Below are 15,190 nucleotides of genomic sequence, written 5' to 3' on the forward strand. Positions count from 1 at the left end.
CTCTTGTCACTTAGGGCAGCTGGGCGCCGTCTTCCACAGCCTCAGTGAAGAGGTGGTCATCACCAGGGCACACTGCTGTCACTCTCTTTACAATGCCTTGATCCAAACGGAGAGTCAAAAAGTATGGGCCACCTAACTGAATGCCCAGTCTGCGGGACGCAATGCAACATGAGGTTAATAGCATTCGTTTGAATCAAATTCAGCGAATACAAAATCTGGGTTAAATTACTTTGGAATTAATTAGGAATAGGGGCAGAAAGTCTCTCCAGGGGTTTTAAATGAGGTTAAATCTGCTCTTGTATGATCCCTCTGTGGAGGGTTATGTACATAAAGCTGCTTCGAGCATCCACATGGGAGCTTGAAAAAAAAATACACTGGGAATATAAATTACAGGTTAGACTGGTCAGATTTAATCTCTTGATTTTTTTCCCCCCTTTAAAAAATATTTTTCTTTCAACGCTAATTTGCAAAACAGTGAAGCGCTTGTTGCCAAGCCTCAGTACTGTGCAGAGCTCCCCTACTTGTTAGCGAATCTCTCATTTAGAAGTACTGTAAACCCAATGTTATTTCCAGCGTCACGAGGGCCCAAGTGCAACATTACCATGACAATGATTTCCGTCACTGCTTATCAAATGTCACACTGGCCCATTCAGGATGGTGGCTGTTCTTCTGGTGACCGCTGGCCAGTTTAGGGATGTGCAGAGTGTGTCCTGCAGATGAGTGCTCCTTTTTCAGAAGCTCTGCCCAAATCCATCACTTTGACAGCTTGAAGAACTCCATGCAAATTCTGTATTATTCCTCAAAGTCATTGTGCACTCTGTATATTTGTCTAAACGACAAACTAAAACAACACAGTTGGGATATTAACGTCACTTTGTGAGGAGGGACACCTCGAGATACACAAGGACACACTCTGTCCAGTGCTTTCTAAATACAGCAGTGTTGTCTACCTTTCTTTACATTCATGCTTGTTCATGAATACTACGTGTGTACAAATGTAATCTGATCAGCTTTATTCTTTACAGTACACATTCATTTCATGAGTGTTAAAGCCTATGTGAAAAACAGGTAACATTCACAAATGCTTATTATCGGTCCCCTATCATCCAGACTGGGATTTTTATTCGCTCTTTTATGTGTTCCACTTAATCCATGTTGGGTTGTTATCCCAGCTATTTCAATAAATCAAGCTGCTGCAAGCCAGGTTTATTTAATTACCAGGTTGGCATGAGGAGCCCCCCCCCCCCCCAAAAAAAAAAGAAAAAAAGTTAGATAAAAAACTTTGCATTATCAGTATTTTTTTCTCATGGATAAACTATTCAGATTACTCTGTGACAACTTGTTTAAAGTTTGAGTTTTATAATATGCTTGAATGGCGTTTATTTTGTGATAAAGAAATGGACACCTAGCGCCCCCTGGTGTTCTTTTGAGAAATCAATATTTTTCTAAAGCCTCACAGATTGTGTAGGGAAATCTGTATGTCTTATGATCGCCCTCTATGGGTGACTAAATGGAACAGCAATTAGTAAAACTTTTGAACAGAAAGCAGGAAGCAATTTTTAACAATTATAAATGCATGGAATATCAAACCAGGAGAATGGTGTGCTAACAAGAGACAAACAGCCTTTTCTTGTGTGGAGTGTGGAGTAGTGGTTAGGGCTCTGGACTCTTGACCGGAGGGTCATGGGTTAAATCCCAGGTGGGGGACACTGCTGCTGTACCCTTGAGCAAGGTACTTTACCAACTGTATAAATGGGTAATTGTATGTAAAAAAAATAAATAAAAAAAAATTGTGTGTAAAAAATAATGTAATTGTATGTAAAAATGTGATATCTTGTAACAATTGGATAAGGGTGTCTGCCAAGAAATAAATTATATATACACAACAGCTAATATTTCTGAAACAGACCAGATGTAAAAAAGGAAATTAATACAATATCGGTTTGTTAAGGTAACTTTAATTCAATTTTTTTTTTTTTTTTTTTTAAACATTGAATTCAAGCTCAATAAAACCACAGGTTTAACATGTACAATATTTTAGTATTTGCAAAAAAAAAGTAAATAATAAAAAATAAATCAGCTAGTCTATTTTTTGTTGTCAAAACAGCAATGTAAGACCCAAAATTATTTCTTCACAACTTTTGAAAAAAACAAAACAAAAAAAAAGTCCTCTTGTTTGCTAAATACATTAGTACAGTACACTAAAGGAACTGCAATGTTAATTCCATCAAAAATAACATTTAGAAAATAAAGGGAACAAAAAAGTGGTATGATAAAGAATAGTAAATTACAAAAGGCAAGTTGTATTTCACCAGTTTCTTTTTTTTTGTCGTGCAAACAGATATTACTTTTTTGATACATTGTTCTAGCAATGATTAATAAAGTGAAAGTTACTACTAAAAACAATGAAGATTGTCTCACTATTACATTAAATGATCTTTTAAAATCCACAGAAAAAAAAAAAAAAAAATACAGGTTTCATTTCTTTTAGAAAGCCAGGGCTCAAATTTCCAGAGGGGGAAGGTCAATGGCTTGTTTTGGTCTTCCAGAAGTCATTAATATAAAACATGAGGTACTGAGTGATTGGCACAGTTTACAGAATACTGCCTCACCTTCTGTGGCTAACAATCGTGTTCTGCAGGAATGGACTAACCCTTATTATCCAATTGGTTTCACAATGCAGATTTTTGTAGGATTCACCCACAAAAACTACAGTATTTAAGAATATATATAGATATATGTATATATTTTTTAAAAACACACCACAATTAAAATCTAATACTGCTACAAAATACAATACAAAAAAAAAAAAAATACAGAGAACTTGAGTTTTCTAGGTTATTCAATTCCTGCAGAGAATTCTAGTATTGGCATTCTTACTGTTCCCTGGCAGGAGGGGCTTTAAATGTGACCAGTAATCAAGCTGCAACATCACTGTGTTCGTCTTGTTCTTTTAAAGAAGGAGCGGGACACACGTGTGATGATGTCACTGAACTTATGCGGGAATAAACACTGGGATTTTGCTCTGGCTATCCAGGGTGCTGGAAAAAAGAAATATCTCATACCATTAATTTAAACTTGTCAACGGAGTGCCAGCCCAGGTTACATAAAACACCTAAAAGTCATAACTAAGTATAAAACATCTCCAGGGTACATTTCCCCTTCTCTCAGGTATTCATTTAAGTGTAGGACCAATATGTATGACATCATAACATTTCTGAGAGTCCTGCTTTTTATTTACAATTAGGGGAGGATTTGAGCCTGTTCCATTGGCAAGCAAACACATTGATTACTTTACATACAGAATTACTAACACCACCACTAGAGAGAAAAACAGGGAGATTAAGAGATTCACAGCAAAGTATCTTACAGTTTCAACACAGTTTATAAGGTGGAGCGGAAGGGGCATACAGCACGCTATTCCATTGCACAATACACATTTTTTAGATGTTTGTTTGTTTGTTTTTTTAACTAATGATCAAGTCCAGAGTTTGTCAAAACAAGAGCGCTTGTGCTTTCGAGAAAGGACTTTGGGTGTCTGGTGGCAATCGGAACAACCTCAGTCTCTGTCCACAATTAGAAATAAAACTAAAGGTGCACCGTTGCAAAACACAAGATCCTATATAATTACACACGCACTGTTGTAAAACAACTGCTAGTGCCAGGGTTAGCATACTACCAATACGCCACTTCCTCAACACAGGTAAAAAGCACCATTTCTTCCATGATCTTGTGCAGTCGCATTGCTTTAGGTACAGAAAACAACATTAATTGAGTCAAAAAGGTACGGTGTTTCTTGTTTAAAAAAAACAAACAAAAAACGAACCTACATCAAGCCATCACAGATCTTCTTTTTGATTAATGTTGGATATCGCAATTCCATTTGAAATGTTTCCCTTATTAGAAATTCACAAAAAAATGGGGTAGATCATCCAGAGATGTACCCTGTTTTTGTTTTTGTTTTTTTTCCTCCAGTTAGATTTTTGCACTGGTCATTGTGCCCTCCTTATTAAGTGGGTGCTGTAACATGCTGTGTCCAATTCACATTAACACCTGCACACAGGTGCTCACAATTCAATTTAAGTCATATACAAGTCACTTCAGTTTCTTTCATTTAGTGGCAGTTCATTCCAATGGAAGCCCCCCCACCCCCAATCACAGATCAAATTATCATAAGCACCAGGGAAGCCACTGGTCTGTCCTTTAGTCTCTGTTGGCATTGCACTTCTGAAGCTTGTGTAAAAGCTTGAATAAAAAAAAAATACACTACGTCATGTAAAGGTGACTCACAGTCTAGTTAAGACAAGGATTTTCTTTTTTTTTTTTTTTTAAGCAGAAACAAAACATGGAAACCACCCAGCAAAATGACAACTCAGTAATTGGAGCTGCCCCAGGTTTAGAATTGGAAAGGAACCTCAGCTGCAAGGCGTCTCTGTAGGGCTTGAGTTATTAGACAATATAGACTTGTTTTCAGTGAGGTTAGGCGTGCACAGTTCCACTCCACAAAGTAACCATACACATCCAGCTATTTATAGCCTGATGCTTGTGAAGTTTCACTATTCTAGATTTCAATAGCACTATGTTCCTGATGAAGACAAACTGTCTATTAAACCGTACATGTAAAAGAAATATATCAAAAATAAATCTTGACTGATTACAAGTCTCAGAATTTCTATTAGACCATGCATTCTGTCAAATAACTGAATTGAAATGTATTAAATAACCAAACTATTAAGTATAGTTGTCAAAAATCTGATAGTAACTAACCATTTATTGATTCGTTTGAAGTAAGTTCAACCTAGGTACGGATCTCTGTGCCTAATTAAAATCTCTAAATGGATTGATCTACAGCACTCATGTTGCATGACTGGAACATTGCTATTGTTCTGGATCAGTTCTATAGACATCACAGACAAAACCACCTGGTAAACACACATCACTATGGATTTCAATGGATTGAATATTCAGCAGCAATTCAGAATTGTTTGAAAGAAATTCTGAAAGGTTACACAATGACTGATTCTGCACCCAGGTCAGAGAGTGGTAATATGACACAGTCTAAGCATGCTTTTATTGTTATTATTGATCAAGCTTCACTGCAATGACAATTGCAAGGAGATCAGTAGGATTTCTTCTTTTCTTTACAAAAGGTAAAAATGTTTATATATATATATATATATATATATATATATATATATATATATATATATATATATATATATATATATATATATATATATATATATATATATATAAAAAAGCAAAACGAAACTCCTATAGTGGTTTGTAAAAGAAATTAATTAGAAACAAACATGCAAGGTTGATGATTGAAGATGCAGCATGTATTAGTTGCACTCTTTCTCCAGCAGCAACAGAGGCGTTTGATGAAAAGTGGATTTTTATAATATTTATTAAAAAGGTAATTCCAGAGCAGACTATTTCAACAGCATCGCAAGTATGCCTGGTGAAAAATGAATGATTCTGTAGAGCAGGTGGTGGCAGGTTAATAAAAACATTGGAATCTGCCTGGCGTTAAACTTGAGATCAGGGCAGATCTTTACACAATAACAGGAGACTTACAAGTGCACATCCATGAGTATTAGGGACATCACAAGCCGTGATCAGCTGAAAAGGCTCCAATTTCCGGACCGAAGGTTGAAAGAGAAAACAGCTTTGCCTAGCGAGGGATTTGAGTGACTGTTGGACAGTTGGAAGAGTCTGGAAGGTGGATGGTCCCCAATTTGTTTTCAGCGGCATGCAGGTTGGGGGGTCCTTAGTGCGCAGGACTGTTGGATTCGGGCTGGTTTGTGGCGAGGTATTTTGCTCTCATGCTAGAGGTGTACTAGAGAGAGAGAGAGAGAGAGAAGGTGTACATGTAAATTACAACCAGGATAATAAACTCTGGAGTGATTTAGGTAGTTGGAGATGCACCAACTTCAGGCATGCCCAGTAATTAAAAATAAAAACAGTATTCCTGGCTATTCCAAATCAGTCAGCCAATTGAAGTCACTTCTTATTTTTTTTTTTGTTTACCAGACTATAAATATTCTAATTTTTTAAAACTTATTTGTAAACTTGAATGGCTGGTACTCAAAATTAGCACACATGAATTCATATCCAATTTCACTTATATAATATGCAAATGCATACCATTTCAAAAGGTGCTGCAATGAAATGAAATTTAAGCAGATATTCTGTCTTAGACATGCAGGGTTTTGTGCTTTTTAGACAGATCAGTAATACCAAGTGCTGACTGGTGCATGATGTTCAAAATCCATTGCACCACACATGGCAATAAGGACACAGATAAAACAAGTGAACAGATTTATTTGGATTTCTAAAGCATCATTTAATAGCCTGTGCAATCATGGAAACATCAATGATACAGATTCTCCCATATACTTCCCCTTCCGAATCAGAAACGCAGCCTAGAGAGACATAAAAACACCAAATCTAAGACATCCTGCCCATGAAGAAATCCATCTTGGAGAAATTTAACCAAAAAGGTGTATTGACCCAATTTAATTCTGATGGAGCTTCAACACATTGTTAATTTTATCGTCAGTGTGATTAGCTCAAAGATCCCAGGTTCTGATGGCAATCAAGCAATCAACACAGGAATCCTAGCTGTGCCCATTTGCCCACCCAACCCAAGTGTCAGAACCACAATACAAAAACAGAACATCCCTCTTTCTCTATATTCTGATCACATCACAGATGCATGGGGCTGACATAATAGACTATGCAAGTATGGTTAATGCAGGGGTAGGCAAGCCTGGTTATTCCAGTCCAGGTCTTTGATCCAGCCATGTCCTTAATCATTAAACTGAACCATTCCAACTCCACGACCAGGTCATACTACAGTAAGTCCTCAATAAATCCCTGGACTGGATCGGTCAATCAGGACTGGAGTTGCCTGCCACTGGTCTGGCGCTTTGCTTACAGCACAAGAACATTTGAATACCCATCTGTTGTGAATAAGTAGGAATCTCAGAATACCCTGCTACTGTACTTTATAAATTCAGGTCAGGGCACATGAATGCTTTGGGATTTAAAAGGAATGAAAAATGACACTTGCATTCAGGGACAAAAAAAAAAGCCTTGCATCTAATTTTGTATTGTCAGGGATTAAAACTTCAAGATCAGCAAATACCATAGAATGCGATACCTGCTATGAAATCAAATGAGGATAAACTACTTTAGGAAATGAAAATGTAATGCATCAAATGCTCATCTTAGAAAAGTAAAGGCAGCAAATCTCTAAACTTCTCAGAGACAAACAGCACCCATATTAAACATACAAATGGCAGTTCAAGTGCTCTTATAAATCAATAATTGTGGTCTTAGAATTTCACTGTCTAGTTTCATTGCTCCTCGATGGATGTTGTGTCCACAGCAACACTGCCAAGTGCCCTACTGGCTTTATAAACACCAAGTGTGAACTCAAAGAATTATAAACAATGGGAAATGCACTTCATTTTTCCTTTTGACAATTTATTTAAAAAAAGGACATGCCACCACTTATTTTGCATCTTTGGCTTCTCAACAGCACTACCTACTGTGTGCTACCAGAACTGCACCTCCCACCCTGGTTTCCCAACCCTTTGAGGGTGATGATGAGAAATAAAAAGCACTCACCCAACAGCTTTTAAAAATGCATCAACACATTTGCAAGGCTTTACAAAGGTAACAGGAAAGAAATGTCTCCGACACTCCTTATTAAAATATGACTGATGACAATTCTAAAACATATTCGTTACGGGAAGCAGACCAATGGAGGTGGCGGCGATATACGGAGAAAGACATTTGCAATGGTATCTTTCGGACTTCATTTTTAAACAGTTTGCTGTAGCACGTTTCAGAAAGTAGCAGAGTTGTGTTATGTTTGGACTGGACAACACCTCTGCTTATTTTTTCCCCCCAGAGCAAGCTTTCAGAAAGGGATTTTTATTTATTTATTTATTTATTTATTTATTGACATGCAAACATATTTTTTGAGCTCATCCTACAGGATACATATTATATGGCACAGCACACTGTGGTAAATAAAGGCTATAGATACACAAAGACATGTTCGACTGCAGCATGGTGACTTTGATTAAATCCAGGTCCTCACTGAGAGGAGTGTTAAAACTACAGAATGAATGAAGAGAGATTGTGTATTAATTTCTGTAGGCTTCGGTATGCAAATGTAAGTGGGATTGTATTGCCCCTTGTCAGGATTCAAGCCGATGTTAAATGTTACTTGGCTGTACTGTACTGTAGCACACCAGTTGACACCAGCATCTTGTCAAATCTCTGAATGTACTAGCTGAGACCTCTAGAACCCATTCAATGACCAAAACACCAATCACAGACTCTATGGTAAAACTTAGAACAAAACAAAAGACAAGCAGGCAAACTGACAGCACTAGTCAAAACATTCTTTCCTTTTAACCCTTTAATCCCTAGAAATACATACTTGGCTAATAGCCGTTATCAAACGAGTTGAGAGATTAAGGAGCAATACCCAAGTGAATCATTTTGCAGGTTAAAATATATATTACATATATATATATATATATATATATATATATATATATATATATATATATATATATATATATATTCTTTTCTCTTTAAAATCGTCTACTATAACTGAAGTGCTTAAAAAAAAAAAAAAGTCCACACATGCTGCCCGAATGTCTGATTTTGCAGGCCAGGGGAACGAGCGTTGGGTTGGGAGGGTGGTGAACGAGCACTGGGCTGGGGGGATGCTGAATGAGTGCTGGGTTGTGGGGGGGGGACGGGGGACGGGGGACGGGGGGAGGATGTGAACTTGCAAGGGAAAGAGGTGGAGGGGGTGGGTTAGGGAGGGTGTGGGGCGCCGTGTTTTCAGTACCTGTTAGATTAGTGGATGCCGTTACCAATACATTCTTGCACTGTTCGACGGCTTTAGCTGCCAGCTGAGATGGGTGTTATTGTCCATGGCAGCCAAATACAACTGTGTGGGTTTGCAGGAAAAAAAAAAAAAAAACACACAGTGTAGCCTCTACATACAACAAATTAGACACACAGTGCAGGTCAGTCATCACGGGGGGGGGGCTGTCCCTCCAAAGAAGATCCGGAAAAAAGGAGGGAGGACAAAGGTAAAAACGTTTCGGTATGTTTAACACACCTTTGTGAAGGGAAAGTGTGTTTGAAAACAAACATTGGAGGAATTTGTAAGTTTTTTGATGCCATGGTAACCACACATTTATTTCTCTTTAAATCTAATGTCTTTGTGATGTAATTCTATGTAGCTAATGATGTAACAATCTACTGTTCCTGTTTAAGCCTTCAGGCATCATGGTATCTAGTCTATTTATCCATTTATTTTCTTTTATTCTATATTGTACATTATCCAATACATTTTTTTCTAAAACCACAAACTTTAGGTCATCCATGGTCTGTTCCTTGTAAAGTGCTGAATTATATATTTTTATCAAAGATCTTAGGTAAATGTGTGTGATATCCTTAAGTTAAAATGACACAGTGTGATTTTGAAGTTGCTTTACTGACCCGGTATTGATTCTTGATCACAGATTTAAAAGACTTTACGCACCATCAATAAATCTCTTTGAAAAGTTGCTCACCGTGTTGACAGAACAAAGACAAGCCATGGGAAACTCCTTATCTGAGTAATCTCTAGTATGACATGCAGTGCAAAGGAAACTCCTTATCTGTGATGGGACCGTGACGTCTGCTCCACGTTGTGATTAATAAAGCGTGCTGGGTTTACAATTATTATTTTACATTTATTGTACACAAAGAAAGCAACATCCCGATAACCTCAGAAAATCACCCAATGCCACGGCTGTTAAAGATGCAATGTCTCCCAATCATATTCAGCTTTTCAATAAAATACAATTCCTCCTTTCTCAACAGTTTAGTTTTCCTTGCGCAGTTAACCCAGCTTGCCACTAGAGCATTCTGTGTGCCAAATTAGCACACTCCTACTAGTGCAGTACCTCCACTAGTCTGATATTTTACATCTTCAAGCTGCTGTAGCTCTAGAAGCAAACATTTTAAACCCCCTTTCCCCCAAAATCGTGTTTAATATTCATAACACAGGAAACCCTTTTTTAAATTTGCTTTTTTAAAACATAGGCTTGTAAGGTTAACATGCTTCTATATTTGTATTTATAAAAAATGGGGCACCACACCATTAGCATACAGCGTCAGAGGAGAACGCAGCTCTAGGCAGCTTACAGGCAAGCCCGCAGGCGCCTGGCCAGTCCACAGGGGTCTCTGGTGCGCGGTGAGCCGAGGACATCCTGGCTGACCTAAGCCCTGCCCACCCGGGCGACGCTCAGACAATTGTGCGCCGCCTCTTGGGAGCTCCCGTCCACGGTCGGCAGTGGAATAGCCTGGACTCGGACCGGCAACCTCCAGGCTACAGTGCGCCTCCTGCGCTCCATGCCTTTGCCGGATACGTCACTCGGGAGCCCCAAACGCAAGTATTTCTTTGCATGATGCAGTGTTATTTATACCCGATAGAAGTCATGAATAAAGAAGATACATCTAGTTCCAATACAGGCAGACCAATCCAGACAAGGTTTGTCTTTATAGTATAAAACTACAGACTTTAACCAAGTCCAGCCTTGCAGTACCTCTGGGTTGGATCTTGGGAGATGCTACACCTCTAGAATCTGGTGTTGTCACTGGAACGACTCTTAAAAGGTCTCACTTAAAGGACTGTATTAATAAAGCATCAGTGTGCCAGTAAATACACTGCAGTCCTATGAAATTACCACAACACAAAGTGTTTAAAAAGAGTAAGCGCATCCATCTGTTTGGATAGAATGGAAGTTAGTTAAAACTACTGTAAACTTCATGCAGCAAATACGCTCCTTTACATTCAAAAGTCTGACTGAAGTGCAAGCATCAGCCGTTTTACTAATTATACAATTTGTTTTTTACTCGTATACATAGTACTTCTTTTAGAGGATAACAGGATCTATTCTATCCCTGTAATTGCACATTGAAATGAGTCGGGAGGAGGCCACCAATAAAAGACTGGCTACTTCATCAGAATTAGTAAGTCAACAGAGCCAATGGTAATTTGCCACGGGGACATGCATGTGCATCGAGAGGCCTCGGGAGGGCATGAACACATGGCTGTCAAATGACACTCTTCAGTGCATTATGAAAATGAACAAAGGGTGCACACTTACAGAAGGAGGCGGGGACTCCCTGCCAATCAGAGGCGTATTCTCACACCGAGGGTTCTGAAAGTTTGCATTCTGGCTCCTGCGTCACAATATAGAAACACACATTCAGTTACTCCCATCTCGTGAGGGGCTGCAAGCAGATCAAACCCTCAAGCCCTTAAGTGCACTTCTAATCCAGCAGCTCAGACCAGGCGCGTCAATTACAAGCGAGTGCAGCAAGCAGTCTTGGGCTTTGGTTTCAAATCCAACATCAAAATGCCTTAACTTTCATCTTCTTTTACTGTTGCTTCTACGGAGCCAGACGAGAGCTCATTTTCAGCAGAAAAAAAAAAAAAAACGTGTAATCTAAACATTACTCAAATAGGCCAACAGAAGTCCCCCACCCACACTATTTCACAGGAAATTTTACTTTAATGTAGATTGCCATTCTTAGTTCAAATGTTCCGATATTTCGGGTATAGAGAAGTAGACCTAACCTTTAAGGTACAGTTGCTTTAAAATAAAATGTGTCCAAGCAAGTGTATAAATATGACTTTTAGAAATGCATGCACATTGATTAAAAAGCGCCCACCCCCCCCCTCCATATGTTGCTAACTCACATGTACTCTGTGACGGGTGCATTGCTGACTGTGTGTGCAGCAGCAGGGATGCTGGTCTCACTACCATAGCTACTTCCACAGCTGTACAGACTAGGCATGTGTACACGGTACAGGTTATCATGAGTCTGCCGGTTCCCCTGAGCCATGGACTCTTCCTCGCCATCCTCCTCACTCCTTCAGGACGAAGAAAACAGCACATTGTAACACAGGCGCCAAGCACTCACTCTCCTCCCTTGCTTAAAATACAGGACAATAAAGAAGAAAATCACCTAATTATCTCCGGCAGACAAAGAGAGAAGTAAAACTAGTAGGTGTTTACAGGTTTGCAGAATATGCTGTGAATTATCTGTCTGCTGAAAGAGCAACAATAGTCTTAAGCAGTGTCTAAATGAAGTGAAATGATCTAGATAGGAGTACTCTCGCTAATCCAAACTAGACTAGTCCGAACTGACCTATAATCCGAACCATGTCATAATGCATTCAGAGAGCAGCTGTAGAACCAAACTTCAGTATCATAATTAATATCATTTTTAGTATGGTACAGACTATGATCAGTATTCCGAACAACCACTGATCTGAACAGGGTCCATTCCCAACTGGTTTGGATTAGCGAGAAACTACTGTACTGTTGTGAAGAGGAGCTCTTCTTTGCATGTGTTTATGTGGCCTTATATATGATCAAAATAATTACTGCCTCTATTGTTGAATCATCTACATCAGGGTTTATAGAAAAGGTTACGAAACTTGACCCTGAACACTAATTGTCTTTGTTGGCCGCCATTTTGGATCACAGTCTTCCGTAGCATGGTATGCAATCCCAAAAAAAAAAAATCAGATCCAAAATGGCGCCCACAAAACATTCTCAAACTTCCCTATCTATAAACCTTGATCTGAGCTTGTTAGCCGAAAATATTTACCTAAAGAAAGATTTAAAAAAGAAACATTTTAAGGTGTTGCAGTGCTATTGTTTTAAAAGGCAAGTTTTTATAAAAGGAAGTGTCACATTTTTATCAACACTCCTTAAAAAAAACAACAACAAAAAAAAAACAACAGAAATGCTAAAATGAGGGATTAACATAAATATATTTCTTTCAGTGGACACCAAGAGCAACTGTGGAAGTTACAGAAACTTCCACTGCATAGCAGTTTGAGCCATTCCAAGCTTTACAGTTAACTTAATAAAAACACTGAGATTAAATCATTGAGAGGAAAAGTTCAGAATTGCTAAAAGTGCTATGCAGCGAGTACTCATCCCGGCTGTAACTGTTTTAACAGTCTAGGAATCAAGCCAGCTTAATACAGCTTTATCCTTTTATTGATAAACCTGCAGCACATTACAGACTAGTATAGATGAAGATGACAACAGGCGGACTTGACTTCACTTTGTTGTAAAATAATAAATAAAAAAGGGTTAGAACGAATAGAAGCAGCTTCTGATATAATTATAAGAAAACCGCCTTCTACGGATATTAACTGAAGATCGTTTTCTATACTGTGCAATGGGAGAACCCAAATTGACCAGCAACTGATTAAATGCTGCATTTAATCCACACCTCTGTAAACTGCAGAATCTATCCCGTCTGCTCAGCAGTTCGGTATAAAGCACTTCAGAGCGTTCACGCGATTTTGAACTGAAATCAATTTCAGCACGTTTGTTGGTAACCGGACAGAACCTTGGGATTTGCCAATGGGAATGGGAATGAGAACCGGATTGGTGAAACTCTTCCTGGCTTAAGAGGGTTAAAAATGCACCACTTCCATCACCGAAAATGTGTTCATGCAATTAGAAGAAAAAACTAAACAAAAAACAAACCAATGGAAGGAAAGAGACACCCTTAAAGAGTCTTGCTATACCACAAACCCTTCTTAAGAAAGATAATTGTTTTGAAGGCTCCAAGATACTGAAGCTACTGAGCATAAAGGCGTTAGTACACTTTCAGCTTAGAATACCAAGCAATTCAGAAGCAAAGAAGAAGGCATTACCATTCCCCCTTGAATTCTAGTATTCTGTCACATGTCCAAGTAATACTTAACTACTGTATTAAAACAATAGAGGAAGCCGGACACAAACACACACAATGATTTGTTTCAACTAATTTGCCAAATGTACATTATAATGGACCTACTGTGAAATAAAACAAGCCTCTACCATATTGGCAGCATATAATCACGTACAATTACACTGTATATACATAGTTTATGTATATACATATAAAAAAAATATAACAATGCAGAATGTAATATATCTAGTTTCCACTAGAGGGCAATGACATTTTTTTCCAGAAAACCAAGAATGAGTAGCTACATTTCCACTACCTGCTTAAAGCACACAAGCCAGGACTCTTGGCTTCTTTTGTCTTAAAGTACCCAATTTAAACAAACAGTCTCCAGATTGAACAATGATAGGCTCCTCTGTCAGAGTAAATCGAATGGTTTTCAAATTCTCTTTACAGGCATCACGGTGGTGTTAAGCATTTCCTGTCAAGTTATTTTCCTGCTTGCAAGAGATAATAAATATGATAATTCAAATACAGAATTCCTCCTTGTCACACATGAAATGGTAGTGCATTCCTGGGATTCCTGGAATGACCAGATTTCAAAAGGAGGGTCCTGAATGGCATATGGATGGATATCCAGGTTTGATGTTGGAGGAAGAGTAGCAGCTTTCCTTTTTTTCAGTTATAATATTGTGTATATAAACTTCAGGACGGTCCCTCCCTTATTAAACTACATAAAGCAGCAGAGGTAGACAACCTTGGCATGCCCAGCCCTGGCCTTTCTAACCATATCCTTAATTATTAAATTGAACCAATTCATCTTTTGTCCATGTTAAAAAAGCACTTTTCATTTGCCAATTAACACTGCAATTGAGCAGCACTCCAGAAGTGGAACAGTGTTTCACCCTGCAGATCCAGCCTGTGATACGTCTCCTTTCAAGTAGCATTACTCAAGCCTCATCAGCACCTCACCTGGTTAGACTGCACTGTGTACTGGACCCCTGAACTACGCACCTCTTTACTGCACTATTATGTCACTGTTGATACACCTTGATGATATACAATGCTGCATCCTTGTTCATTTTGTACTTTAGTGGTATTATTTGCATGTACTGTAAACTGTACTGTAGCTTGCTCTGTAACCTTGTATTGCCCTGTAACACCTGTAAGTCACCTTGGATAAAAGCATCTGCCAAATAAATTAATGAATTAAATAATTTCCAAGCTTTGGGAAGCCTTACCTCTTGTGCTGCCAGGTGTGTGGGACACTGCAGACGATGGAGCTGAACATGAGGGCGGTGACGAAGGAGAAGAGAACCAGATAGATGAGGCCTTCAACTCCATCATAACACAACCCTGTCAGGGCTTGGACGTAATCCTGCAGGCAGGGGGGAAACAACGT

At 38.6% G+C, this 15,190-nt stretch overlaps 1 protein-coding gene across 2 annotated transcripts in view; it reads right to left on the bottom strand.

Annotated features, from left to right (window-relative positions):
- Positions 1 to 5,392: 5,392 nt before the first annotated feature.
- Positions 5,393 to 15,190, bottom strand: part of LOC117418256 (protein tweety homolog 3-like) — a 61,064-nt gene continuing 51,266 nt past the window's right edge. Inside the window, exons 12-15 of one of the 2 annotated variants that reach the window (XM_059035449.1) lie at positions 15,030 to 15,166; positions 11,792 to 11,965; positions 11,196 to 11,271; positions 5,393 to 5,842 (exon numbers count right to left, since the gene is read on the bottom strand). In XM_059035449.1, the coding sequence (XP_058891432.1) occupies positions 5,774 to 5,842; positions 11,196 to 11,271; positions 11,792 to 11,965; positions 15,030 to 15,166 (456 nt within the window). In that variant the 3' untranslated portion in view covers positions 5,393 to 5,773. The remainder of the gene's footprint in view (positions 5,843 to 11,195; positions 11,272 to 11,791; positions 11,966 to 15,029; positions 15,167 to 15,190) is intronic. The other variant, XM_034031106.3, reaches the window with a different exon arrangement.

Source organism: Acipenser ruthenus, chromosome 13, assembly GCF_902713425.1.
Source record: "Acipenser ruthenus chromosome 13, fAciRut3.2 maternal haplotype, whole genome shotgun sequence".
Lineage (NCBI taxonomy): Eukaryota > Metazoa > Chordata > Actinopteri > Acipenseriformes > Acipenseridae > Acipenser > Acipenser ruthenus.